Genomic DNA, 25,113 nt, shown 5'->3' with positions numbered 1-25,113 from the left:
AACAATACTCTGCTCCCTTTTTAATTGGATAAACTACACTGCGCACGCAAGTTGTAGCTTACATGTAAAATTTCAGAAACAAACACTAATTAGCAAACTGTGACCCATTTTGGCATTACTTTACTGATGGATTCTGATCAACTACACAGAAAAACACCACAGAAATATTTTAAAGTAATAGAACAATAAAACTCAGAGCACAAGTTGATTTACTTCAAGCGTTCGTTAGAGGTAATTATGACTTAAAACAAATTTACATCTCGTTTCAGTTTTTTACCAAGCAACACAAGTGTTTTCCTCTTGAACGATGGCAGCTTGACGACCTCCTCGTATGTCACCAGATCTAGTTGATCAAACACTGAAGAACAGAGGAAAAAGGCTACATTAACATGGTATATATATTTAATAATTAGTTATATCAAAAACAATGAAGCCCCAATCAAGTACTTAATCACTAAATCAGTCCTATTTGCAACTAAGCCTCAGTCAGATTGAAAAACAGATCAATCTGAATCACATTGCTTTAAACAAATCACATCTGAGCATCTCATAACAAAGCAGTCCTCATTCAAAGTCAAGGAAACATTAGGAAAAGGACAAAGTAAGAGTAAAGAGAAGGAAGAACACAGAACTTTACTTACATGCAGCCATGTCATTGGGTAAGAGACAGCATGAAATATGGACAAAGGGGTGGGAGCGGAAGGGTTAATAAAAGAACAACAATTCAACTAAAAACACATTAACAACAAACTGTCAACAGCACAAGCTGTTAGTCACTGAAAAACTTGGCAGCAGGGCATTCAGAGGGAAAACACACACATGCAGTCTGAACCGTTTCTAAATGCAGCAATGTGATTGGACCTGCTATACTTCACTGCATCGTTAAAACAACTGGCACTACTGAGAAGCACAAAGAGGTTAAATCCTATCTCACAAGCCAAACTTTTCACTACTTAACAATCTTTACATAATATTATTGTATGAACATTCAGCAAAGTTAAAAAGAGGTAGTTGTTTTTCTTACCTGCATTGTGCTTGGCCAGATATTTATCTTTGTACTGTTTCTTCTTTTTGCCAAACCAGGTGCAGCTGGCCTGCTGCTCCTGCTTGGTTTTCTCCATCGCTATGCACGCTACACGCCTGAAGACACAAAAGCAACGCAACTTTAACAAAAATGTATGTCTACATATTTTAAACATCTTCTTTAAAGAATTTCTGAGACGCTTTTTAAAAAAAATTGTTCTCACCACTCTTGCAGCTCAGGCGAGGGGATGAGGCCGGCCGTGCCGTTCTTGGTGTTTTCCAGCTTTCCCTGCCACCAGTTGTGGTCGTCCTTGGAGATGATCTGGATGATATCGCCAACGCGGAAGCGAATGCCCGCCTCCTTACAAGGGATAAGGTCATCCTTCGCCGGGTCGTACTCAAACTGAGCGCGTACGTAAATCTGCGGGCGCAACACAGAGAAAACCGAGTGTTTTACCTACTGACGTGGCACAGAATGGTCCTGCAGCCATGAGAGAAGAGGATTTGCAAAGCTGCTCATATAAAAACAAACAAAAGAAAGAACTGCAAAATTGTTAAGAAGAAAGAAAGCTACTGGAAGCTCAGGTGTATATAAGCCGAAGCAGGAAGCGCACACATGGACAGAGATGATTGTACGAAGAGCTGTTCTGCGTCTTTGCCTGCGGATGTGTCCGTTTGGGTTGATGGCGTGTGCACCAATTGTTTGTGGCCTATCACGACCACTAGTGAAGGTTTGAGAAGCAGCACGGGATCAGAACAACACTGTGATGACGTACCAAACTGTGCAGTGTGAAATGGGGGCTGGGATCTACTTCTACAAAAAAACGGTGGGGGGGGGAGGATCCACTTGGTTTTACTTCTTACCTTGATGGACAATTTGTCCTTGATGGCAGGTCTGGAGATCTAAGGGGTTGAGAGCATCACACACACATGTATCATGCAGTAGAAAAAGAAAATTGACGCTCATAAACAAAAGAAGTGTGATGGGGACCCATAAGAGGATGTTATGTACAAATATCCATACTGCATTTTATACGTCTGTGTGTGTGATGTTGGAATACAGTCAAAGTAGCCCGCCTTGTGTACACATTTACAAAAATTGCGATTTGAAAGGCAAGGAGAGGAACCGACAGACTAGAGTGCAGCTATGCTGAGATAGAACAGCGAGTTTCACCTGACGGCCTTTGGGCTGAATCGTCGAAGGCAAATCCTGAGAGGGAACGAAAATATGCTGTCAGATAATGTATGCTTTTATTTTTGATACACTTTTCTCATAAGGTGTTGTATCCTTCTAAAATAAAACATGTTTAAAGAGAGAAAATGACAGTCAAATATACCAGGATGGAGCTGGTGACACTAGCATGACCGTTTGCAGGTGACTGGCGAGACAAATCTGGCGACTCCTTCTGCAACAGCAAATCAAAAAGAACTAATTATTTCCCCATCGGGACATAAGAAAGAAAACCTTAATTCTGTCTGCCGTACCTCGCATGAGACCGACTGGGAGCGGTAACTGGGTACAATCTTAAAAGTGATGCTGCCTCTCATTTCCCTCTGTTGAGATCAGATTACATTATTTCAACATTAACGCACAAGACAAAACTATCATCACTGAGATATGGAAATCCGCATCTTGGTAGCACTACATAACACGTAGGCTAACCGCTAACTACTGTTAGTTTTGCCTGGAGGTAAAGGAGTTAGATATACAACCTACCTCAAACTTTCTAGGAGGTTTGATAAAACTACTAATTAATTTTCTGGGACTAAGACATGTGTTTTCTAAAATTTATCTGAACAATTTACAGAAATTTTTCTCTTACCAAGAAATTTTGTGGTGCTTATGAATTACTCTCACAGAAAATGATTTTCTCTAACATGTAGTGCTAAAAAAAACTCGCGTCATTCTATGGTTCATGCTGGACAAATACCGTTTTAAATTTTTTACTTGGGTGATGTGACGTACCAGCATCTTCTGCAGCTGTTCTACCGTCTGATTGGCTACGCTGATGCCATTGATCTCTCGAATCTCATCTCCAACATGAAGTGTCCCTGAAAAAGAAACGCAATTAAAATAGATCCAGATTGAAAAGACTTAGATAAACTCTAATGAGCACATACCTTGTCTGTGAATCATTCCACCATGCATGATACGTGCCACAATACAGTGGTTGAGGTCATTCATTTTAAGAGTAATGCCCTACAACAAGAAGAGGAATAGAGGTCAATAACAGGAGATCATATTGATGAAACAGAAAACATGCGTTTCTCTGTTTACAAACCATTGGCTCGTCAGTGTTTTTCTGGAACTGGACCAGCCGGACTCTGGTCACATTCTCCAGGTCCATGTCCCCGTTGGTGCTGTCTGGGGAGTCTCCGTTCAGGTAAGGGGAAGTGGGTGGCGGGGTGACCCTCAGAGCCTCATCACTGTAAACCTCGTGCGCCACCACATCATGGGTCTGCAGCAGAGCCTGGGTGGGCAGAGATCATCCAAAAGGCTGAGATCGCAGAGTAACAACCAGATATTCCAAGTTATAGCCGTTTGCCTCACTACGTCAATGAGAAATCAGAGATCCTAACATTAGCAGAGGCATGTTTTTCCTCGTGCTGCCACCTTAAATCCTTTTGCATTCACTCTGCTAGCAACAGAGGTAAAATGTCTGTCGGGATGACAATCCGAGTCTGTTCGGGTCAGAGAGCAGAGCGGCCTAATTGGATTGAACCAAATCCGAAGCGTGACGGCTTTGGTAAGTGTCACACACTGGATCAGCACAGGGACACACCTTATGATGCCATTACAGCAGCGTAATACAACCATTAGCCTTACAGTTTACAAAAATAAACCACATATCTACACAACTGAATAAACAGTTAAAAACAAGCCACTAAGCCATTTTACTACCTTGATTTCTTCACATATTCCAGCCTCAACAGTGTCCGCCTCAGGTCTGTTCAAGCCCTACAATAGTATCCCGTTTATCACGGCGGTTCTGACAGCAAACCTAAAAACGTAACCACACCGTGTTCAGGTTTACAGCAGAGCGCCGAATGACTCGCTCTGTGCGTCGCTTCCTCTGCATGCGTCTATCACCCACTGGGGCTTCGCCAAGCTCAGGTGCTAAGCAGCTTTCTGTGGATTGTCCATATAGCCCTGGCGTCTGACACACCGGGTCGCAGTAACACACACCAATAAGCCCACACTCAACGCAACATGGATCTTTGAGAATTAGGAGTGGATGTTGTACTAGATGATCCCACCATGAAGTGCGGCTGCGTGAGGATCCTCCTGAGCTCCTTGGCTTCCATGTTCTCCGGGTAACAGGCAATGGTTTCCAGTACCTGCGCAGACATTAGGTGTGTTATTTTGTAGCATTTAGATAATAAAATGGGTAGTGTGTGAAAATCAACTGCCTCACCTCTTTGGCTCTCTGCACTCCGTCACTTGGAGGGTTTCTAATCTGAGGGGACGACCTGGTATTGATTTTGTCATACAGCTGAAAAATATAACGATGACAATACAGCCCAAGCATAGCAACAAAAGCAACAACTTAAACATATTCCTGATTGATTCTGACATCTAGTGGACAGTTTTGATATTACAGAGGAAAAAGGTTGAGATTAACTCACATCTAACAGGGTGTGGAGGTGCTGATCCTGGAAGACGCTGTGCAGGAAGTCCATGTCTTTCTCACTGCAGTCCGTCAACGCATGAATCTCCTCTAAACTGTCCAAAACCTGCGATACTGCCCCTGAGCACACATGCATGCACACATTATACCATCATCCTGACTGTAGCCAAACATATTCACAAAGACACAGAGCATTCAGCACTAGACAAACACGAAAACACCAAACATCTAGTCACAGACACAAAGGTTGCAACAACATCTACAAACGAGCAAAAGAAAAAAAGTGCCACACCAAAAAAATGCACAAAAGGAGTCATAACACAGAAAAACACACACAAAACTATTTAACCCCCAAGTACCTGCTGCATCGCCCATACATGCAGCAAAACCAGAGAAACAGCGGTACATGGCATCAATAGAAAAGTCAGAGGAAAGTCACTTCAAAAAAATCACAGTTTGAGTGAGGGGCACTCAAGAAAAATATGTGGAAAATAAATCAGGAAAGAGTTGGGATCTGATATATGGATTCTAGAACACACCCTCTAAGATAAACCTTAAACTGCACAGAGCAGCTAATTACATCAAATAGTATTCACACACCTTGAACCTTTATCACATTAATGTATTAAAAACTGTCATATAAAACTGTTTTTGTATGACAAACTGGTAACAAAAAATAATTCCTTCTAAATACTTCTGAATTCAAGCTCAAATTTTCTCTTGTTTGCTTCTCTAATGGTCTGCTTGCTTGGCCTTTCGGCTTAGGTCATTTTCTGCAACGTAATGATCGCGTGTGACTCATAAAACCAAAGAAGAAGTGTTTTTAATAGTGAAAGCAATAAGAGAATTTAATTTTAGAAGTTATTTTATGTTGTATGTTTTCAAGCATAAAATACCAACAGAAGCCTTTAAAAATATCTTCAAACTATGTGCTTTATGTTAAATGGGCTATGGATATTAGTTCATTTTCTATATTTATGGAAAAAGTTCAATCAGCTGTCTTTTTTTTCTCGCTATGATGAACCAAGCATTTTAGGTCAACTTGAAAATATCTTCCTTTTTTGCACCTACAAACAAATTTCACTTTGTAGCAGTGAGGTCAAAAGTGACTTTTAAATTGCAAAGGTTGCTAACCTCTGACCTCTATGTGCAAAAACTTTGTGCAAAAGTTCCAGAAGTATGAATACTTTTTACAAGATGCTATAGCCGAAGCACCAAAAGAGTAATTATTTTAAAATGTATCCAGTCACATATATTAACTCAGCTTAAAGGTGGCATCATAATGGATGATGTTTAATGGAACGAAGTAAAACAAAAAATAAATTAAAGTAGTTCTGTTAAATGGTTAGATCAACATTTTCCCCACGTTTATAATACAATTTAGCACAAAATGCAGCTGAAGAGAGGATATAAAGAAGTCTAATTTAATCAAGTAGCGCCAGGGTTGCATTTTGGGCAAAAACAGAAATACAGCAGGAGCAAGCATGCAAATTTACTCATTAATAACACTATGAAAACATTTTACATGTGTGTTTACATGCATCACAAGATTAATATAAAGCGAATTCATATCTATACTGATGAATACTGTTCTTAAAAGTTTTTCTAAAGATGCGTGTAAACAGCAAATCATCTTTATGGTTCAGAGGGAAAGCATTTGGAATCAAAGAAAAAAGGTTACATCAGATTTCTCAAAAGGGAGACAGAAAAATAAACGCTGAGGGAGACACAGGAGGATGGAGTTAGTGTTTGCATCATTCAACACCAACATGAAGGAAAATGCATCTATAATGCAAAGTGGTGCTATGAGAACACTCTAAGCATGGGTAGGAGGGGGATACGTACTTTCAGCAGCTAGCAGTCCTACAGACAGCAGAGCAGAAAAAAAACAGAACACCACAAAAAGAGAGGCTAAAATTAGAGGAAGTTTGCTGCAAAATGTGGATATAGAGTTTGAGGGAAAACAGAGGGATCTAGAGCGGTCAACCTGTCTAAAGCTCTGCAGGAGCTAAAATAAACCTCAAGGAAGTGTGGTTGCTACAGAGTGCCAACCTCAGCAGGACGGACGTGCTTGATGCTTTTAGTTTGTCTAGCTGAGCCATTCATCAGGCAACACTAAAACACGCCTGCTCTTTGTTGCAGGATGTGAACACACACACGCAAGGTTTCAATATGCCAATATAGAGTCTTCTTATTGCAGGAAGTGAAAGTCAGAGGCAGAGACAGAGAAGTGAGGCTGTGTTGCAATATATATGTTTCCATTAAAACTGGGAAGTTCTGCTGCAACAGCTGACAGTCACACCAGGGCAGAAACCAGAAGTGTAAACATTGATGTTTTGTTTTTATTTACTGCACACATCGGTGTGTATATGATGGGGAGAACGAGAACGTTCAGAGACGAGGTGGCGACATTTGCTGTGTGTGGTTTACCTGAGGAGGTGGGGTCATCTGAGAAGTCATGGAGCTCCTCTGGAGGGTCCCCATAGTAGGAGTTAAATTTGTGGCTGGAAACAGCAGCCAGCACTGCACCCTGGGAAATAGACGGCAGATCAAACGGGTTTTACATGAAACCTGAGCAGACCCTCGTGTGTGTGGTGTATGAAACCTCAGAGGGTGTACTTTTTTTTTTAACTCTTTCAGAGAAAAGCTTTTGCCAAGAATCAAAATGTGGGTTATTGAAGGCAGCTGCACAGAACAGCAGAGGTGTCAATTCCTCTTATCACCAATCATGCTGATCCTGCTAGTTTCTAATCCGGGCTTCAAAATCAGCAGTCTGCTGACCTTCAGCTTCCTCCTGGCGTTGAACTTCCTCAGCTGCTCCACCGTCTCCGGCAGGTGGATCTTGTAGGCGTACCTGTCCCTCTCCTAGAGTTGGAAACGCGCAGAGAAAAAGCAGATGAGGCTGCAGCCATACGGATGTGAAAGCAGCGCTGTGGTTTTGAGCGAGAGGAAGTGCTTTTCGAGTCAGCATCAAAAAGAACCCATGTCAGAAAGGTGACTGTGAAAAGCTAACCTTTCCTCCTTCTGCCTTATTTTTATTTTGGAGATGCTGATTTAAAAACATTTTTAACACCAGTTGTACCAGGAGCTGTGTGTGTGTTTGTGGCTCACCTTCAGCCAGGGGTGGTTCAGGGCCTCGTAGACTGTGATTCTCTCTGCAGGGTCCAGCATCAGCATGCGCCTCACCAGGTCCTTGGCGCTCTCAGAGATGTGAGCCCACTGGCGAGGGTTCATCTGCACAAACATGTTCAGAATCACCTGAAACTTGTCGCCGAGACAAGAAAAAAAAAAGTCGATTTTGAAAACGTTTGCGACTCTTAGAAGAAAGCAATAAGAAGAAGTCTTGTTTACCGCAAGGGACATATAAAAAAAACACAAAAATGCGAAAGAAGATAGCCTGCTCAGATGATCACGATTTTGGCCTCATATGGTGAAAAACAGAACAAGTTGCCTTTCATAATCGCCACCACGATTATGAAATCGTGATGGTGGTTGCATTATGGTCAGTGTTATGTCCAAATACAGACGGAAGCAAAGCTTCACCCTATAGCAACCCTAGAAACAGAGCTAGAGCTGCTTTGGTTAACTGTAGAACTGTGTGGGAATGGCCTAGTCAAGGCCCAGACCAAAATATAGATAAAAAAAACTTAAAGTGATGTTTTAAAGAAGATCTCCTACCACTCTGAGATCTTTAGAAATGAACAAGGTAGTGATGGGAGACTGAATGCAAAGACACACCACAATTTTCAGATTTTTATTTCACAGCTGAATCAAACAATTTTGCCCACTTTGACCAAGAAAGACAGACAGTTCCACAGCGGAGTGGGTAAGGTTAGGACTAGGTTAAACATTTGGCCTCTGGTTTCATCATTCCAACATCTACACTGCAGCTTTGATCTGTCTTCTAATGTGCTTTTTTATTAGACATGACAAAACCAAAGTACGCCTTGGGCTCCTCAAGTGACATATTTGAATAGCTAAGGGACAATGAGCAAAATAATGGTAGGCCAGTGATTTGTGCAACTTTAACGTCTATTAGTGTGAATATTTGTTTATGAAATTTTCAAAAGTTTTGAACATTGATGCATTACCTTGTATTTGCCCTTAATGATGGCCTCAAACAGGCGCTCCTTGGTGCCGTAAAAAGGCAGGCAGCCAGAGAGCAGGATGAAGAGGATGACCCCACAGCCCCACACATCCACGGGTTTACCATACGGTTCCCTCTTCACCACCTCCGGGGCCATGAAGTGAGGCGTGCCGACCCGACCTGATAATGGGAGGGAAAGACACAGCGCAATAAAACACACCCACGAGGAATCGAGTTTAAATGAAATCAGAGGCAGAGGTTGTGAAGAGATAACGACTGTAGAGGATGTGAAAGTGCAACAGCTGCAACAAATCGACTGGTTGGGTTTAGTTAGCCTGTGTTGAGATAGAAAATGCAATGCTCGTTTCTGTGAAGAGAGGTGCTTCGCTTTAAAGACCACGTTAACCACACTAGCATAACAAAATGAGCAACTTCAGTTTTCCTGTCTGGTTCACTTCAGAAAAGTTGAATCGCTCAGTTTAAAGATGAAAAGGAAGGGGAGGAGATTGAGATGCAGAGATGTTTTTTCCCCAGCAGGAAAATTTACATTTGCAGAAGGTTTTTAATCAGCCAAATGTGATCAATTACAATGAAATTAAAATGCATATTGCTTAGAATGAAAGCAAGTTGCAGCTCAAGTATTATAGCCATTTACAAGCTTCTGGTATTTTAATAAGGTTTTCTTGGCACAGACAATATTTTCATTTTGCCATATTGATTTCCCATTTCTAAACTAGTTGACAGTGTTGAGAATCATTGTGCAGTTGTTACCAAATTCAAAGTTTAGGTTTTTGAAACATTGGTGTTACAGCAGTAGTCAGTTCTGATCATTCAAACCAATTTTATTTTATCAAAAAATTGACAGTTTAGCGTTAAACGATTAAAAGTTGAACTGAAAACTCAACTTTGTCTCCGTTTAAATTTGGGGGCTACTTCCTGTGCCAGGAAACGAGCCACTTGAAAAGAGCTACATCAGTTCTGAACTTAGAAATGCACCACAAGCTACAAAAGTGTACAGCTGACGATCAAATATTAGTCAGGGTGTATGTACATTTTTGAGCCTTTATCTATGAATTTGTCCATGTAGTAAAAAGAGAAAATCTAGAATAATTCATTAAATCACAAGTTGTCTGTCGTCTAATTATTCCACCCTCAATAGAACAATTAAAAACAAAAGTTATATCAGCATCAAGCATCATCATGACTAAACATAAATTCAGACCACAACTGGAAATAAGTCACGACTGCTAAATTTGCACTAGTGATACTTCCGTTTTGATTTCAGCTTACTCTTAAAAAAGGCTTGATTACGGGGTTATAAACTGTTAATATGTCTACTTTAACTGTGTGTATGTGTATCTCAAATAAGCTCTGAACTTATTATTTTTTGTGATTTTTTTAAGCGTGTGGACATCAACGGTGAGGCGTGATGATCTGTACCTCCAGCTACTAAACCAGACTCTCCCAGCTGGATTGCCACTCCAAATCCTCCCAGCTTCACGGGAGCAGAGTTCTCTTTTGAAGCCAAAAGCACACAATGAGGCTGCAGAGGAAGACAAGAAACACATCAAAGAGAATGAAAATGAAGACAAGTCAAACTACAGAGAGGTTAAATAAGACCATGGATTAATAAAACACAAACAAAAAAATCCCTGAAAGTAACAAACCAAATCTTTCTTACTAGCTCACTGCAACCTGCAGAGCATTGCATTTCTGGCTCTGTGCAGAAGTGTTTTTCTTACGTGATCAAATGCTTTGCACCTTAGTTTCACAATGACAAAATGAGGATTGTGCATAGACATAATGCTACCATGATGCCCTTTTAAACCAGATGATGCACCATGTTGAGGTCAAGATGCGATCAAATGGATCTCCAATAATGCCGTGTTTTAGCATAAGAGGTCTGGGTTAAACACCATGAACTGCAAGGGGCTCATTACAATTTCAACAGTGAGATTTTGTCAAAATTCAAATTATTAACAGAACAAATATATGCACGTTTCAATGTGTCAAACTGACTTTAAAAGTTAGGGCTACAAGTTCCCAAGCTGATGTAAATAGTGGCCTTGTAGAAGCAGACGTTCCCATCACACTTCAGTTTTAACAAATGGCTACATCTACACTCAAGTGCTACAAAACACCTGAAGTGTGACAGTGTTAATTCCTAATTTCTCACTTTCCCTATTTTGAGATAAATATAAAATCCTCATAGCAACCAAGCACAGTCTTGAAACATGCATGCTGTATTTAGTTAGCTCCATCAGAAATTCATATGCTCCGTTTTAGCCAATCAAAATTAGTTTTGTGTGTTGTGTACAACTGTACCTGTGAGACGCTACAATGTTTAAATGTGTTAAACCCTCATCTTGACTCAATGCTTTTATCATCATGACAAAATAAAAATTGTTTTACAGCAGGCACTTGGCTCAAAGTCGTGATCAACCGCAAATGTCAGACTATGTAAATGGTGTTTTGGAGTTGATGTTTCCTTTTAATCAGAACCCTGACTTTGGTATTTCAGTGGTTTACTGTTAACTTCATCCGTGGTGGTTTTTGGATAACATTTTTTAATGAACACAAAAATACAAAACTAGTTTCAGAATGGTTAAAAAATGGGCAAAAGTAAGATTCTATACTGGTCTTCCAAGTCTTACCTCTATTGTTTAGGCATATACAGTGGTCGATCACATCTACTCAACCAATTTCTGCTATGCAAGGTGGTCAAATATCCAGCAAAACTATGCCAAAATCTTGGTGACTTATACAAAAATCATTTAGCCAAATATTTGTAGGAGTTTGATTTAAAATTTTGATCCTGTGTGGATTAGGATGCACAATAAATTCACCTTGAGAGCAAGTACTGGTAGTATTTATACACTGAAATATTTGTTTTGCCTTGTAACATCACTATGTGCATGGAATTACTCCCTTCTAACCTCTGGCACGTGGAAAGTAGAGTTCCTAATCTCACTAGAAAAAAGTACACTAAAGAAAATGCAGAAAAAGTATCGCAAGGAAGCAGTTCCGAGTTATATTTGAGTTCTAAATACGCTCAAGACTGCAAAGAGTGAACTCACCCACTTCCCTATATTTTAAATGTTCATTTTATACAACTTCTTTAAAAACTGCACTGTTGATGTTTTTGCCTGCAGTTGCAACCAGATAATATAAGACAGTCCCAGTTCATACAACTGATAGCATTGAAATGAAATGCATAGAAAAAGCATCATATGAAAGAAAACCTGGAGACAGAGTCGTGGTGGGTTTTACTTCCTGTACGTATTGTATCTTTTGGTAGCACAGGGGGAGTAGGGGGTGTGGACAATGCCGACAGATTTTGCAAGATAAAGAAAAGCAGAAAGAGCGAAAGAGGAAAAGAGAGGCAGTGACGAGAGGACTGACAGATGTACAATCAGATTGGTGATAGGGCGAAGGGAAAGCAACAAATATGCTGCTGCAGTGACTCATTTAAAGACTGCAGCTAAAGGTAAAGACAGTGAGAACTCAACAGCAGTTTCTATTCGGTTTGCATGCCAAGTCTGTTCTGGTGGAGGGATTTTTTTGTTGTTGCTTTTTTTTAAGTAATCGATGGAGGAAAATGTCTGAGGGACCTCTCCAGCTGCACATCTAAATATGTCCTGTGGCATCCGAAAACCACAGCTGAGCTAAGCTTTGCTTGAGAGGAAGATTAATGGTGAGTGTTTGGCTTCTATTCTAGTCTAGCGTCAAATTAACATCCATTTTTCATTTGCACACTTTCAAATGAGTCTTAGATAAAACACCAGATTCAAGAAGACTGACTCAAACTGAGTGACTTCATGAAAATGTGTATTTGGAGGTCAAAGTTTGCAGGGTGCTGTCCCTTTTTAATGTCAGAAATGGTTAACCTTGTCATGAGAGAATTAGAGTGAACTTTGGAAATCCAGCTGACATATTACTCACCTGTCTGCACATTGGTTTCATAGCGTCATAAGTCTGTAGCTGATTTATTTTTCTGTATAAGTAAAAATGTTTTCCTTTGCAGATCGTGTTGCTGAACATCATTGAATTCAACAGAATTGACACACCATGACCTTGCTACCATTCGCTGCGGGTTCTGTACCTCCAAACGCTTCCTTTTCTACTGCATCTCCATCAGTGTTGTCCTTCATGTCAAGAATCACTCCGTATTCTTCTCCCAATGCCACAATTGAACCAAACTGTACGTTGGACAACGCCTCACTCCGTTTGCCGCTGGCGGTTTTCTACTCGCTCTTCTTTGTCCTGGGGCTTGTGGGGAACCTGTTCGCTCTGTGGGTGTTCCTCTTTCTCCACTCCAAGCACAACTCAGTGCGGGTGTTCCTCATCAACTGCGCTGTGGCCGACCTGGTCCTCCTGGCGTGCCTGCCGTTCAGGGTGTTCCATCACCTCAACGGAGACCGCTGGGTGCTGGGGACAGTGGCCTGCAGGCTGGTGGGGAACGGTTTCTACATGAACATGTACACAAGCATTTTGCTGCTGGGACTCATCAGCCTGGATCGGTACGTGAGGCTGCGAGGGAGAGGCAGGGCTAGGAGGAGCTTGTGGGGGAGGCTCTGTGGATATAAGCAGCTCTGGAGCTGGGTGGTGTGTGGAACCATATGGAGTATCTTTCTGATTGGGACGATGGTGATGGCCGTGACAAAGGAGGACAAAGACTTCAACGGCCAGTGCTTTGAGTACAGGCAGCGCCGCAATGTCACCTGGAAGGCTTATCTCAATGCAATGTTAGTGGTGTTGTTCTGGCTGGTTTTCATCATGATGGTCATCTCCCACGCCAAAATCGCCTCAAGGTTGCTTCAGCTGTCACAGAAGAAGCCAGAGCTTCCCAATGCATCCAAGTACAAAAGAACCGCCAAGAAGTCCTTCTTTGTCCTCTTTCTGTTCACTGTCTGCTTTGCGCCCTACCACATCTTCCGTCCGGTGTACATCCAGTCCCAAATAAATTCCAATGCATCCTGCACATACCTGGGGATGGTGAGCAGTATCAACGAGATCATACTCCTGTTGTCCACCTTTAATAGCTGCTTGGACCCAGTCATGTACTTTCTGTTGTCCGGCTCAGTGCGCAGAACCGCTCTGCGGGTTCTTGGACACCGGCTCTGCAACCATTGTCAATATCTTCAAGATGTTACAGTGAACAGCTCTACCATAGATTACAGACGAGGGTCCGCACCGCTGGCTACACCCGGACAAGCCCTCAACAATCCTTCACTCACACCTAGAACCAGCTTCTGTGTCATCAACTCCACTCTCCGTCGCACAGAAGCAACTACACTTCCTCCTGCTGGTCTTCAGTGATCGTAAGATAGTCAAGAAGGCAGAATGCCAAGCCACATTGAAGCTGAAACAGAACTTTTGATTTTTTTTAACAATATCTTGTTTTCTTTTGGCTGTATAACTGTTAGATCATTCATACTCGTCTTTTTAAAAGCTTTTACCCAAGAATGTATGAGACGGTGTTTTTGTTGTTTCATTGTATTTTTCAAGACAAGTTGTCTCCCACTTATATTCACTATTTAAAATGGAAAAATATGACTACCTATGATAAAACATTTTTAAAAAAGCATTCTTACTAAAATAAAACTTCAACCGGCATCAAAAAGGAGCCTCATAAAAGTATTCATAAAACTGAAGAAAATAAAAAAGGAAAAAGAGCAACAAGTTCCAGGGTTATTCGTAGGGCTGAGTGATATGGTTTAAAAATAAAATGTCAAATCTTTTTAATACAAAATTTGATTTCCAATTCTCACTTTTTTCCATAAAACAATTATAAAAGAACATACTTTTTAAATACTTGCTTTTATTTCATCCCGTGAGTTTAATTGAATTCAAAGAAAAAACAAAGAGAAGGTGTGAAACATGCTTGCCAAAAAAGATTTTGGGTGAGCTAACATCACTCTGAACTATGGACACCCAAGAAGTGCGCTGGTTAATTTTCCTAAACTTAAATCTTCAAAAACAGAAAATTAAATTAATCAATAAAATCAATTATTTACTATGCATTTATTCCAATATTAAATTACACATAGACTTCACTGACTATTAAGGTGACATCTAAAGGAACTTTTATTTAGAGGTATCAAAATAAAGGAGGGCTGAAAAAAAGTTAATAATATATGCTAATATTTCACTTTGAATTATTTGCAAATACTTCAAACTTTAAAATTGTTTTAACCCCCCAAAAAACTCAATGTCAACCTACCCTATAGAGCAGATATTAGTCATTGGTGTAAAGCTTTTATTTAACCTAAGAATGTGTAGATCAACATCAGGTCAAAGTTGGCAGCAGTCATTTGATTTTACCCAAGAGGATTGTTTGCAGTTTCAGCACCGTATTTCTCTCATTTGGATTTACCCGGTGACTAAATCTCACCTTTACATCTCGATGAATCACATTGTTGTCATGGCAGTACCTCAGGGCCTCCAATATCTGCCTCATGTAGTGGCTACATGGGGGAAAAAAGCAGAAAGAGAAGCAGGGAGGGACTTATTTAGGGCACCCACACACTTTATTTTATTTTAAGTGCAATAATTTCTTGTGTCCTACCTGGCCACAGCTTCGCTGTAGACAAACCCTGCATCGGCCCTCTTAACAATTTCAAAACACAGGTCAGCGCCATCCATGCTGGGACAGAAAGGAAACATTCATCAGTGCAATAAGGGAAGATAAAAATAAGCGTTCTAGTACAAGGTTTCTGCAAGTTTCATAATTTAAACCCAACAACTTCCACAACCTTTTTAATGTTGGAAAACTTAGGAATATTTTTAATTTATTGCCTGAACAAAATACAGGAATTAGACACCTTTACTGAATATTAAAATGTGTAAGAATTTTTTTATATCACTTAATTTTTCTGAAAAAAAAAAAAAAAAAAAAATTGTTACTGCCAAAAGCTGGACAGCAGCTCGAATTTAGATACAGAAATATTTAATTCATCCTTATAGACGGATTGAAATTCAATCCCAGTTGCAATGCAATCCAGTCCAGATTAGTATACTGCTCAAAAAAATAAAGGGAACACTCAAATAACACATCCTAGATCTGAATGAAAGAAATATTCTCATTGAATACTTTGTTCTGTACAAAGTTCCATTTGCACAACAGCAGGTGACATTGATTGTCAATCAGTGTTGCTTCCTAAGTGGACAGTTTGATTTCACAGAAGTTTGATTTACTTGGAGTTATATTGTGTTGTTTAAGTGTTCCCTTTATTTTTTTGAGCAGTGTATATTATGCCAACTTGTTAAAACAGCTCTATTAAGAAACCAAATGTTAGCCTTTCTGCTGTAATAAAACCTCATCAGTCAAGTTTGAATCAAGTTAATCTATTGACAGAACCTCTTATCTGAATCTTGAGTTGTGCAAGTGTGTTAAATGTTTTGTTCCTGTGGTTTGCCAAGCTTGCCACCAGCTGTATAAATGGCACAACGTACAGCTTGTTTTTGTACAGGGAAATGACAATCACCACTTATTTGTACTCAGTTAGCAGAATTAGCATGGTTTGTGGCTTTTATTGGTGCATGTCTAAGCGGAATGTTCATGACTCATACATGTACAGTACAGTCCCACTAACCATAACTCATATCTGTAATAACATACGGATCTATTAGGGTTTTTGAAAAAGCTCTCCACTGCTTTGTCAGAGTTGGCGTTTTGATTAAAGCAAACCTTACAATTCAAAGACCATGTAGAGCATGCCATCAGAGCTGTAGGTCTCCAGCAGCTCCACGATGTGGGGGTGCTTGAGCATGTGGCAGATGCTGGCCTCTCGCTTCAGATCTGGGAGAGAGAAATTAAAGATCAAAGTCCACTTCAATTATTAGTCTTATTAGAAAAGCTGAGATTAAAGGCTGGAAATGATGTAAAATAAAATGTTTGCATTCATCAAGTAGTCCACCTAACACATCTGTCACTGCCCTATGTCACCACCAGAGGGCGATAAATGACATTTCATTGAGTGAAGCGGTTATGACGGATTGGAACTGCAATAACAATCTGACAATGTGCTCCTGTTGAGTCCATAAAACCCCCCATTTACACACTACATTTCCTGGCTGTCTGTGTCGTAACGGAGCAGCGACGTTATGCAACAGACAGAGAAACTGTGTTCCCCCATCCCACAACTACAGAGCCCCTTTTCTTCCATTATTTTCTCCCCTCCTCTCTACGCTCATCCTTAGCCGTCTCATTGATTATTCGTTGTCGAGAGCGACAATGCGACCTAATGTCCGCGCGGGGCCTGGAGCGCTCTGAAAGGAACCGATGCCGTCCTCTGGCCCCGTTCCAAATCTTCCACGGATGGTTCGGCCAGACCGTGTTACGTAATGTTCGCTTTGAACTTTATTTTGACACAGATGACAATCTGGCCGTTTCATCTGCTGATACGAGGAATAAAGCAATTGTAGATTTACAGTAAAAGCTTCAATCATGGCCTTTAATGGATGTTTCATACAAAGGACTACAGGAAGGATTCACTGCTTTACTGAACGACGACCAAACCGCCTGGTCAGCAAATTGCAGCAGGTGAGTATGGCAAACCGATTTAACATTTAATCACAAAAACATCACCAATCTCTAATTCCCATTTGAATGAGGGCAGCAAACAAAAACTATTTTAGTACTGATAACTCCCTCCATTATTCTGACAATCAATAAAAATAAAAATATAAAAACATTCTGCTGATTTTTAACGTAAATCACTTAAGTCTCTTTTTATTCAGTATCAGAAACACATAGAACATATTTACAGGAAAATATTTTTAATAGAAAATGAAAAATGTAGATATTTTGGTGCAGTTTAGGCTGAATTACTGGAGTATGTTTTTCTTTCAGCAAATGGCCTTTTCTGAGTTTGTATACTCCAGTTAATGATTAATTAATTACTAAATTTGAATTAGATGAAAAAAGACAGATAGGGAGGGACTACAATGTACTTCTATATTTGTATAGACCCATTTTAAAGCTTTTAGATCCCCCCCACACACACACATCATTAATTTATACATATTGGAGATGTTAGCTTCTCTTTGTGGTTTGTGGGACAGATTGTTTCTTTCCCACTGGAAGCAAACCGCTTCCGGGTTCAACTCTAAATAAACTAAGAGCTATATTTTCAGCCCGATCACAATTTTCTCTGTTGGTCTACAACCAGAGTCCGGACGAGCTTTCACACATGCCTGAATTAAACAAACTACCTGATGAAATAATCTTTGGTCTGTTGAAAGCAGATCAAACAGCTTGAAAACCACATCTGAACCAAAAAGGAGAGAGAATTGTAGAAACCCTCCTTAGCAAAAAGAAAAAAATCTCAATTCATCACCATTAAGAATTTTTACATCTACATCCATCAAATTAATTAGAGATAGAAAACATCCAACTAATCAGACATTCGAATGAATCAAACATGGCTGAAGTTGGTAAAATAATCTGTATTTTAGGTAGGAAACTGCAGGTGAATTCATTCATCGTGTACCTTTTCCATGTCAGCCCCCTTAGTTCATTTCCTTGTCTTGCTGTTACTGGCTGCAGGGCTCATCTCTGGCTGGGGCGTCGCAGATGGCACATGATGGATGCCAACGATGCCACCAACATGCACACAACCACACACACACCTCTGATCTTAGCTCTAATCTCCCTCGTTGACAAACCTGCACAGTGAAACGCGTTGTGTCGCACAAAAATGAACATTTCGACATAAACCTCATCTGTGGGACGTTCTGCTTGATTTATTTCTGTGAAAATATGATGATACGCTCTCTGTGGGTCGTTGTGTTTGATATCAAAGCCAAGGAGTATTTGTGGATTACTCCAACTGTTGTTTTAGCCCACAAGGAGAGGCAGGTGGGTGAGTTTACGCAACAGCACAGGGAATAATCTACAATTATTCTTTTTTAAATCATTCCAAAGAGTCAGTTTGAAATTTTCCTTTCTGGTTGGAAATATTCCTTAAACCTGAGAGACCGTGGAGTCGTTCCCGCTGGTTTTCTCACCTTCTGTGCTGAGGCCGGGGCTAGAGGTGAAGCTGGCCACATCCACAATCTTTACGGCAAACTGCTGGCCCGTGTCCCTGTTGATGCAGCGCCTCACCACGCTGAAGGGACCCCTGCAACGCAAACGGCCCAAATTAGTCAAAGTCACACATGGTGAAGTGTCTCTATCCCACGTAAAAAACACAGACACACACACACACTGGCGGGTTGTCTCCAAGAACATTCCGGGTTGTTCGCAGCGTGGTTAGCTAGGCTACGTAGCTTCCAGCGCTTGTGCCAGTGGGAATTATAGTGCGGAGCAGCTGTAAAGTCTAAAATAAAAGCTTTATTACAGAGACCGGCGCAAGTAAGACTTTTCCCACATAATCTTTTTCCAAGGCAGAAGACATTGGAAAGTCGGTTTCAAGCATTGAGATGTTTTTCCTTTGAGAAGTCGATAGGAAGATGGATGGAGAGTAATCCTGGCACAAAACCAAGCAAGAATCTCCTGTTAAACTCATAATTAATCATCAGATCAGCTTCATTACCAGTTGAAATGGTAATACTTCACCAAAAGATTCATCAAGGAAATCATTGAGCATTTGAAATCCATTAAAGTTTTGATTTCAACCACAACGTTTATCAGATCGGTGGTTTGGCACCACTAATCATCTGTTGTATCTAACAATGGCAGATTGCAGGAGAACAGAAACAAACAAAAAACACACATCACTACCGTTTATAAACCTGTTCCATTCATTATAATAAACATTTATCAATATTTTATATTTCATAAGCAGAAATGTGTTGTCATTCATCCTGGATATGAATAAGAACTCTAAAGAGCATCCTATGATAGAAACTAAAGCTTCATCAAAATGTATACATGGAAAGTTCAGTGGAAGGAAAAAGTATGGAGTGCATCAGCAGCAGGGATAACCACAACTTTGCTTATTGCAATAGCCTGTTGCAATAAACAATCAATTACATGATGTTAAAATTAGATCAATAATTTCCATTCTGATGTTTATATTTTTTACAGAGACTACATAATCCATTTTATTTGTTTCTTGCTTGTCATGTTTAATTCGAGGTATTTAGAAAGTCTTCCAGTTCAAGTATGATGTGTTCTTTACAAAATTAGAGTTTGTTGGTCTTTGAGTGGGCAAACTTGCATAATTTTGTCATCATGATTGAAAATGATCTTAAAACAACAATATTATTGTTTACCCGACAATTTATCAGAACGGTCAGGGGGAGAAAATGAGTCTCTTAGCAGTCAGCTGGAGTGTTTTAGACTTAAACGGAGGGCAAAGGGTTTCTGCCAGCAGCAGCAGATCAGAGACAACCTGTCAAACAGATTCAGTCATTAACTTCTCGCTATGTAAACAAGCAGCAATGAAACAGAAACGACCAGAGATCTCAAACTACTCCAATTCATTCTTTAGAAATTAGTTTTATCCCAGCACCAAACACCTGCTTATATCAGCGGAAGTGGTAAATGGAGTCTACACAGAATATCAGATGCACACCCTGGACGATGAGGCATGCAAAGTAGTATTTGGGATTATTCAAAACAAATGTAGCTTTTTTGATACATACTTCTTAAAAGAAACACACACAAAAAACAGAGCAACAGTCACTACTACCTTTACAACACTTCTGAACTGAAACCTCAAATAAGGGATTTGTGTGTGAAAACCTGTGAGTGTGTGAGAGCAACAGTGGATTTGCTCACATCTGCTGCTATGACCAAAACAAGCACTGGCAGCATCTGGACGTTCGTCTGGAAAACAACGTGGTTTCCCTCAAAGTCAGCAGGAATCCCGGGGAGAACCTGACCTCCTCCTGACCTTTGCCCTCCTGGGTTTATGTGCTGCAGCAGCTGTGTTTGCCTGTTATTATTAAAGAGCTAGGAGGTGTTTGACTGGGAGGAGGATGCATGAGGGATTCCAAACTGGGTTTACAACAAAACACATTTATTCCCAAACACAGGACAGCCTTAACTTCTCCAACATAAGACTAACTTGTCTAAGAAGTTGCTGCAAGGTTCTCAACACAAAACGTCTCGTAGCTTCAGCATTTGCTTCTGAAAATGTATCCGAAAATAAACAATGTTTTCAGCAAACTCAGGGTCTGATCCTGCTAATGATGTTTACACATTGCGCCAAGTGAGATAAAGTTTTCATAACGGAAACTTGCAGACAGAAAATAAAGGAAGCAAATAGTACCGAGAAAAAGGTAGGCCTTACACATGAAAGAAAGACCAGGGAGTGAGGAAGAAAGAAAGGAGATGAAAAAAGCTGAAAAGAAGGGCACAAGGAGAAAAAAAAAGAGATGAGGACAGAAGATAGAGAAAAAGAAAAAAGAGAAGCAAAAAAAGGACACATGAAGGGATGAAAGGATAGGAGACAGGGAAGCATGGATAAAAAACAGTGTGGAAGGTCACCAAAAAAGAAAGGAAAAGAAAGTCACAAGGAATGACACAAAGAAGAAATACAGAAGGAGGGAAGGTCACAAGGACTGAAAGAAAGTAAGGAAGGAATGGCACAAAACAAAATAAGATAGGAAAGGATACGAGAAGAGAAGAAGGGAGGGAAACAGGGTAGAAACAAATAGGAAATGAAGTAAATAAGTTGAGTAAGGAAGGAGAAGTGGACATCAAGAAGAAAAACCCAAATATTTAGAGAATGAAATAGCGAATGCTAATAATTTTCTTTTTCCATCCTGAAGTAAAATCCCCATAATTGTCCCAGACCACACAGGAAACCCTGTTAGCATATTAATAAACACTATAACCACAATTGAGCATCAACCCGTCAGCTTCTCCTGCAGCCACCTCTTCTCTCCTGACGGCCCATAAATCAAAACTTCATTTCAAACCTGGGTTGATTTAAACGCCCATTTAATCCGATAAATAAAGCGGTATTTCTCATCACATCATCTGGAATAAATAAATTATCCAATCACCCAAGCCTCATAAAGTCACGAAGCCAGGTGTCCTCGCAAAGATGGAAGCACAGACATGTGCAGAAATGAGCCTAGGGATTGAGTGTTTGGGGGAAAGAGGCGGCGGGGTGAAGGGAGCACATGCCATTACTGAAATCACTGCAGCTGCACTTGGTGGGCTCACGCAAAACACCCACATCCCACCGACAGCAGCAGTTGGCAAACATCAGGCCGAGGTGGCGGCCTGCTGCTTGGATTGCATCACTTGTCTGCTTCATGGGGGAAAGAAATCTATTATAACTAAATAAACAAGTTGAATAAACCACAGCAAAAAAAATCCCAACATTTTTTCTGTAGTTTCTCACAGGATTTCTGTTAAAAGTTAGTTTAATTTAAGACTTGACCACTGATAGCAATCAACTTTGTTATCTTAACTTAGCGGTTTTGATGACTCAAATATCTTCACACCTTGGTTCACCAACTTCAGCGCCTTCCTACACGATGTAGAAAGTGCTAGAACAGCTACAGGGCAAATACTGAAATTCCTTAATGCTTCTCAGCATCATGGGTTTTATTCCTTTATTATAACTCATATATACAAACAAGCAAACAAAAGCAATGCAATTCTCAAATAAATTTGTAGAGAAAAGTCATTTTAAAAAACCCACAAAGTGTAATGCAAGACCTAGTTTGGAAAATTTGAGGGAATATTTATGACCTTTCAAAAGCAACTTTGGACCAAGCTCCAGTCTAAGCTGCTGATAAATGTGGCATAATTTGCATCAAGGGCAACCCCTTGCAAATAACTGTCCAAATCATTGAATTTGTAATCCCTATTAAACTGTTCATATGTAAGTATTTCAAGCCGAAGAAAGAAAAGCAGAATCTGATTTATTTGCTTAAGGAGGAGGGTTTGTGTTGATTTGTTCCCCTGCAAAGCGGAAGGCTACATGACCCAGACAGTAATGCAATCCTTTATTGATCTAAGCAGGAATTGCAGCTGTACACGCCTCGGCAGACCGAGGTGTCTGCGTGGCCAAATGGGGAACGGACGCCTCTCCAACTTTAATACTTGGACTTTCTCGTAACCACCCCCCCCCCCAAATAAAAACGTTTTTGATGAGAAAATGCCACTGCTGCTACAATTACAAAACAATGAGATTTTAAGGGTCTAGAATATTCACAAGAAACTTTATTGTTATCATCCAGATCACAATAAGCCAGGGGACTGATCACTTCATTGGGTTGGATTGAGTCACACGGTGTAATACTGTTGGCAGTAATGAGCGCCGCAGGGCGGAAATAAAAACTCTAATAGTGCTTCTCGACAAGCAAAGCCCAATTCAAACACAATCATTGCAGATAAAACTGATTAAATTACCCCAAAGCCTTTCAAACACTGGAGCTGAAGTCTCACAATAAGCATGTGGTGAATGTTTATATTCCTAATCTCATTTAAAGTAGGGCTGCAACTTTTGATTGTTTCACTAATTGATTATTCTGACGATCAATCATATTTTTTAAAAACTGCCACATTCTGCAGATTCTTTATTTAACCACTATTTGTAATACAATATTGGAAATAAAATATGCCAAATAATTAATTCCCTTTTTAAATAAGGAAAAAAAATTATTGACTGAAATGCAATAACAAAGTATTCCTTTAGTGAATTCTTGATCATTTATAGATTCCTTGATTCGTTTTTGCATTATTGATTAACATTAAGAGAGCTTCTCTGAGTATTTTGTTCTTTCAGCAAATGTCCTTTTTTTAAGTCTGTTTAGTTGACAATAAAGTGGCAAATGAGTTGATAACCATTTTAGTAAATTGATTAATCACAATTAATCTCATTAATCGTTTCAGCCCTAATCTATACTTGATGAGTCTCAGAATTGGGAATCTTGTTCGACAAAAAAGATGTCAGTACTGGGAGATTTGGCTTCGTTTTAAACGTTTTCCGCCTGCCGTAACGTCCACCTATAGGCGGCGTCAATAAAACCCGAGATAAAAACGAGGCGGAGTGCTGCAGTGTCTCCCAGCATTATTTATATCCGTAGCCTCGGGGCCATCACATTCCCAGCTCCACTTGTCTCCATTGATCTCCCTCAGCTCCCCCTCATCCCTCTGCTGAGGAAAAGTGATCCCCTCCTCCTAGCCGAAACACATCCTGAGACTCTGTGGGCTCAACACACTTGATCCACCAAAGGAGAACTGAGTGGATAAGAGGGATCTTCTGCTCTTTTCTTTGACGTTAATCTGACATTTCACTTTTTCTAGCAAAGCTTCAAATGGCCCTCAGATGACGACATAGTCTCCTCCTCTACTCATTGTTCTGGACTGTGTGACAACACCTGGATGACATTAAGCTGGTTATGCAGATGTTGTGTACATATTGATCAGTCGAAACAACAAATTTCAACTATAAGCACTGAAATATGCAAAACAGAAAGTTTCAGGCAGGACTCTAGTCCTCCATGCCATCGTCTTGTACTAGTACTACCTTTAACTTGTTTAATCAGATGAATTTACTCAACTGTAGAGATGCATTATAAACTAAAAGCATCACACTAGAGTCTAACAATCAAATAAACAGGGAGGAGAGACAACAGAGACTCAAACGTCTCTCTACGTGGCTTTCTAACCACACAGTCATAGTGGCAAAAGCAGCAGAGCTGGATTAGCAGTGCTAGGACGTGTTGCCATGAATTATCGTCTCTACTGCCAGGATATTGAGATCGTAGCATTAAAGTTGAAACGATTAATGGAAATAATTCAAAATAATTGTCAACTAATTTGGATATCAATTAATCAGTAAGTGGAGCTTTCAGACCCAGAAAAAAGGCAATTTGCTGAAATAATAGCACACAGTAATTAAGCCAAAACTATATAAAAATACATGTATACACATTTGGATTTCAATTTTTTTTTTTCCTTTGTAAATATGTTCTACCCAGAACTCCTCTTCACTTAGTTCAAATTCTGTAAAAAAAAAAGATAAATTAAAATAAATTAAATACACACATGCAAGAAATTCTATGTTATTGCATTTCAGGCAATAAAATGTTCTTATTTGAAATGGAATTGAGTTATTTGTTTATATGCATATTTTAATTTATGTATTGTATTGTTTAAAAAAACCTTAAGTGATCAAATGAAAAATCTCTAAAATGTGCCTTTTTTGATTAATCAATTAAAGAATAGAATAACTGATTATAAACATAACTGTTTGTTGCATTTCTAGTTATCATTTAATAAAAGTGATGAGACCAGTTTGACTAATTTCAAACATTCAACATTCAAGATAAGATAAAGTCTTTGGATCCAGTTTAGAAAAGTGCAGGTTTGTCTTTTTGACAACCTTTTCATGGCCCTCAAATCGAAAGTGAGAAGTTTCCGGATCCTTCGATGCTTGCAGGAGGAAATGGAACAAAAAC

At 39.9% G+C, this 25,113-nt stretch overlaps 2 protein-coding genes across 12 annotated transcripts in view; one reads left to right on the top strand and one right to left on the bottom strand.

Moving 5' to 3' along the window:
* The window catches only part of LOC102218580 (peripheral plasma membrane protein CASK-like), a 33,773-nt gene that overhangs the window by 5,291 nt on the left and 3,369 nt on the right, over positions 1 to 25,113 (bottom strand). For 2 of the 11 annotated variants that reach the window (XM_023329314.1, XM_023329315.1), the window contains 23 exons: positions 18,751 to 18,863; positions 16,435 to 16,540; positions 15,308 to 15,385; positions 15,134 to 15,206; positions 10,180 to 10,282; positions 8,744 to 8,919; positions 7,764 to 7,886; positions 7,434 to 7,517; positions 7,083 to 7,182; positions 6,498 to 6,515; positions 4,651 to 4,775; positions 4,440 to 4,517; positions 4,282 to 4,362; positions 3,306 to 3,494; positions 3,145 to 3,223; positions 2,990 to 3,075; positions 2,509 to 2,577; positions 2,361 to 2,429; positions 2,198 to 2,233; positions 1,888 to 1,926; positions 1,248 to 1,444; positions 1,025 to 1,140; positions 278 to 358 (listed from right to left, as the gene is read on the bottom strand). In XM_023329314.1, coding sequence (XP_023185082.1) covers positions 278 to 358; positions 1,025 to 1,140; positions 1,248 to 1,444; positions 1,888 to 1,926; positions 2,198 to 2,233; positions 2,361 to 2,429; positions 2,509 to 2,577; positions 2,990 to 3,075; positions 3,145 to 3,223; positions 3,306 to 3,494; positions 4,282 to 4,362; positions 4,440 to 4,517; positions 4,651 to 4,775; positions 6,498 to 6,515; positions 7,083 to 7,182; positions 7,434 to 7,517; positions 7,764 to 7,886; positions 8,744 to 8,919; positions 10,180 to 10,282; positions 15,134 to 15,206; positions 15,308 to 15,385; positions 16,435 to 16,540; positions 18,751 to 18,863 — 2,219 coding nt within the window. The other 9 variants (XM_005814669.3, XM_023329316.1, XM_023329318.1 and 6 more) reach the window with 9 other exon arrangements.
* Positions 12,135 to 14,209, top strand: LOC106700180 (probable G-protein coupled receptor 34). Its single transcript, XM_014474785.2, has 2 exons — positions 12,135 to 12,433; positions 12,764 to 14,209. Exon 2 carries the CDS (start codon positions 12,808 to 12,810, stop codon positions 14,056 to 14,058), a length of 1,251 nt encoding a protein of 416 aa, XP_014330271.1. The 5' UTR covers positions 12,135 to 12,433; positions 12,764 to 12,807; the 3' UTR covers positions 14,059 to 14,209.

The sequence above is a fragment of the Xiphophorus maculatus genome, chromosome 24 (genome assembly GCF_002775205.1).
Source record: "Xiphophorus maculatus strain JP 163 A chromosome 24, X_maculatus-5.0-male, whole genome shotgun sequence".
Lineage (NCBI taxonomy): Eukaryota > Metazoa > Chordata > Actinopteri > Cyprinodontiformes > Poeciliidae > Xiphophorus > Xiphophorus maculatus.
The sequence above is the reverse complement of the archived record's forward strand: the minus strand, read 5'-3'. Positions and strand labels throughout refer to the sequence as shown.

What these genes read in the sequence shown, in the direction of transcription:
- LOC106700180 (XM_014474785.2), top strand. Translation starts at nt 12,808, where the DNA reads ATGACCTTGCTACCATTCGCTGCGGGTTCTGTACCTCCAAACGCTTCC.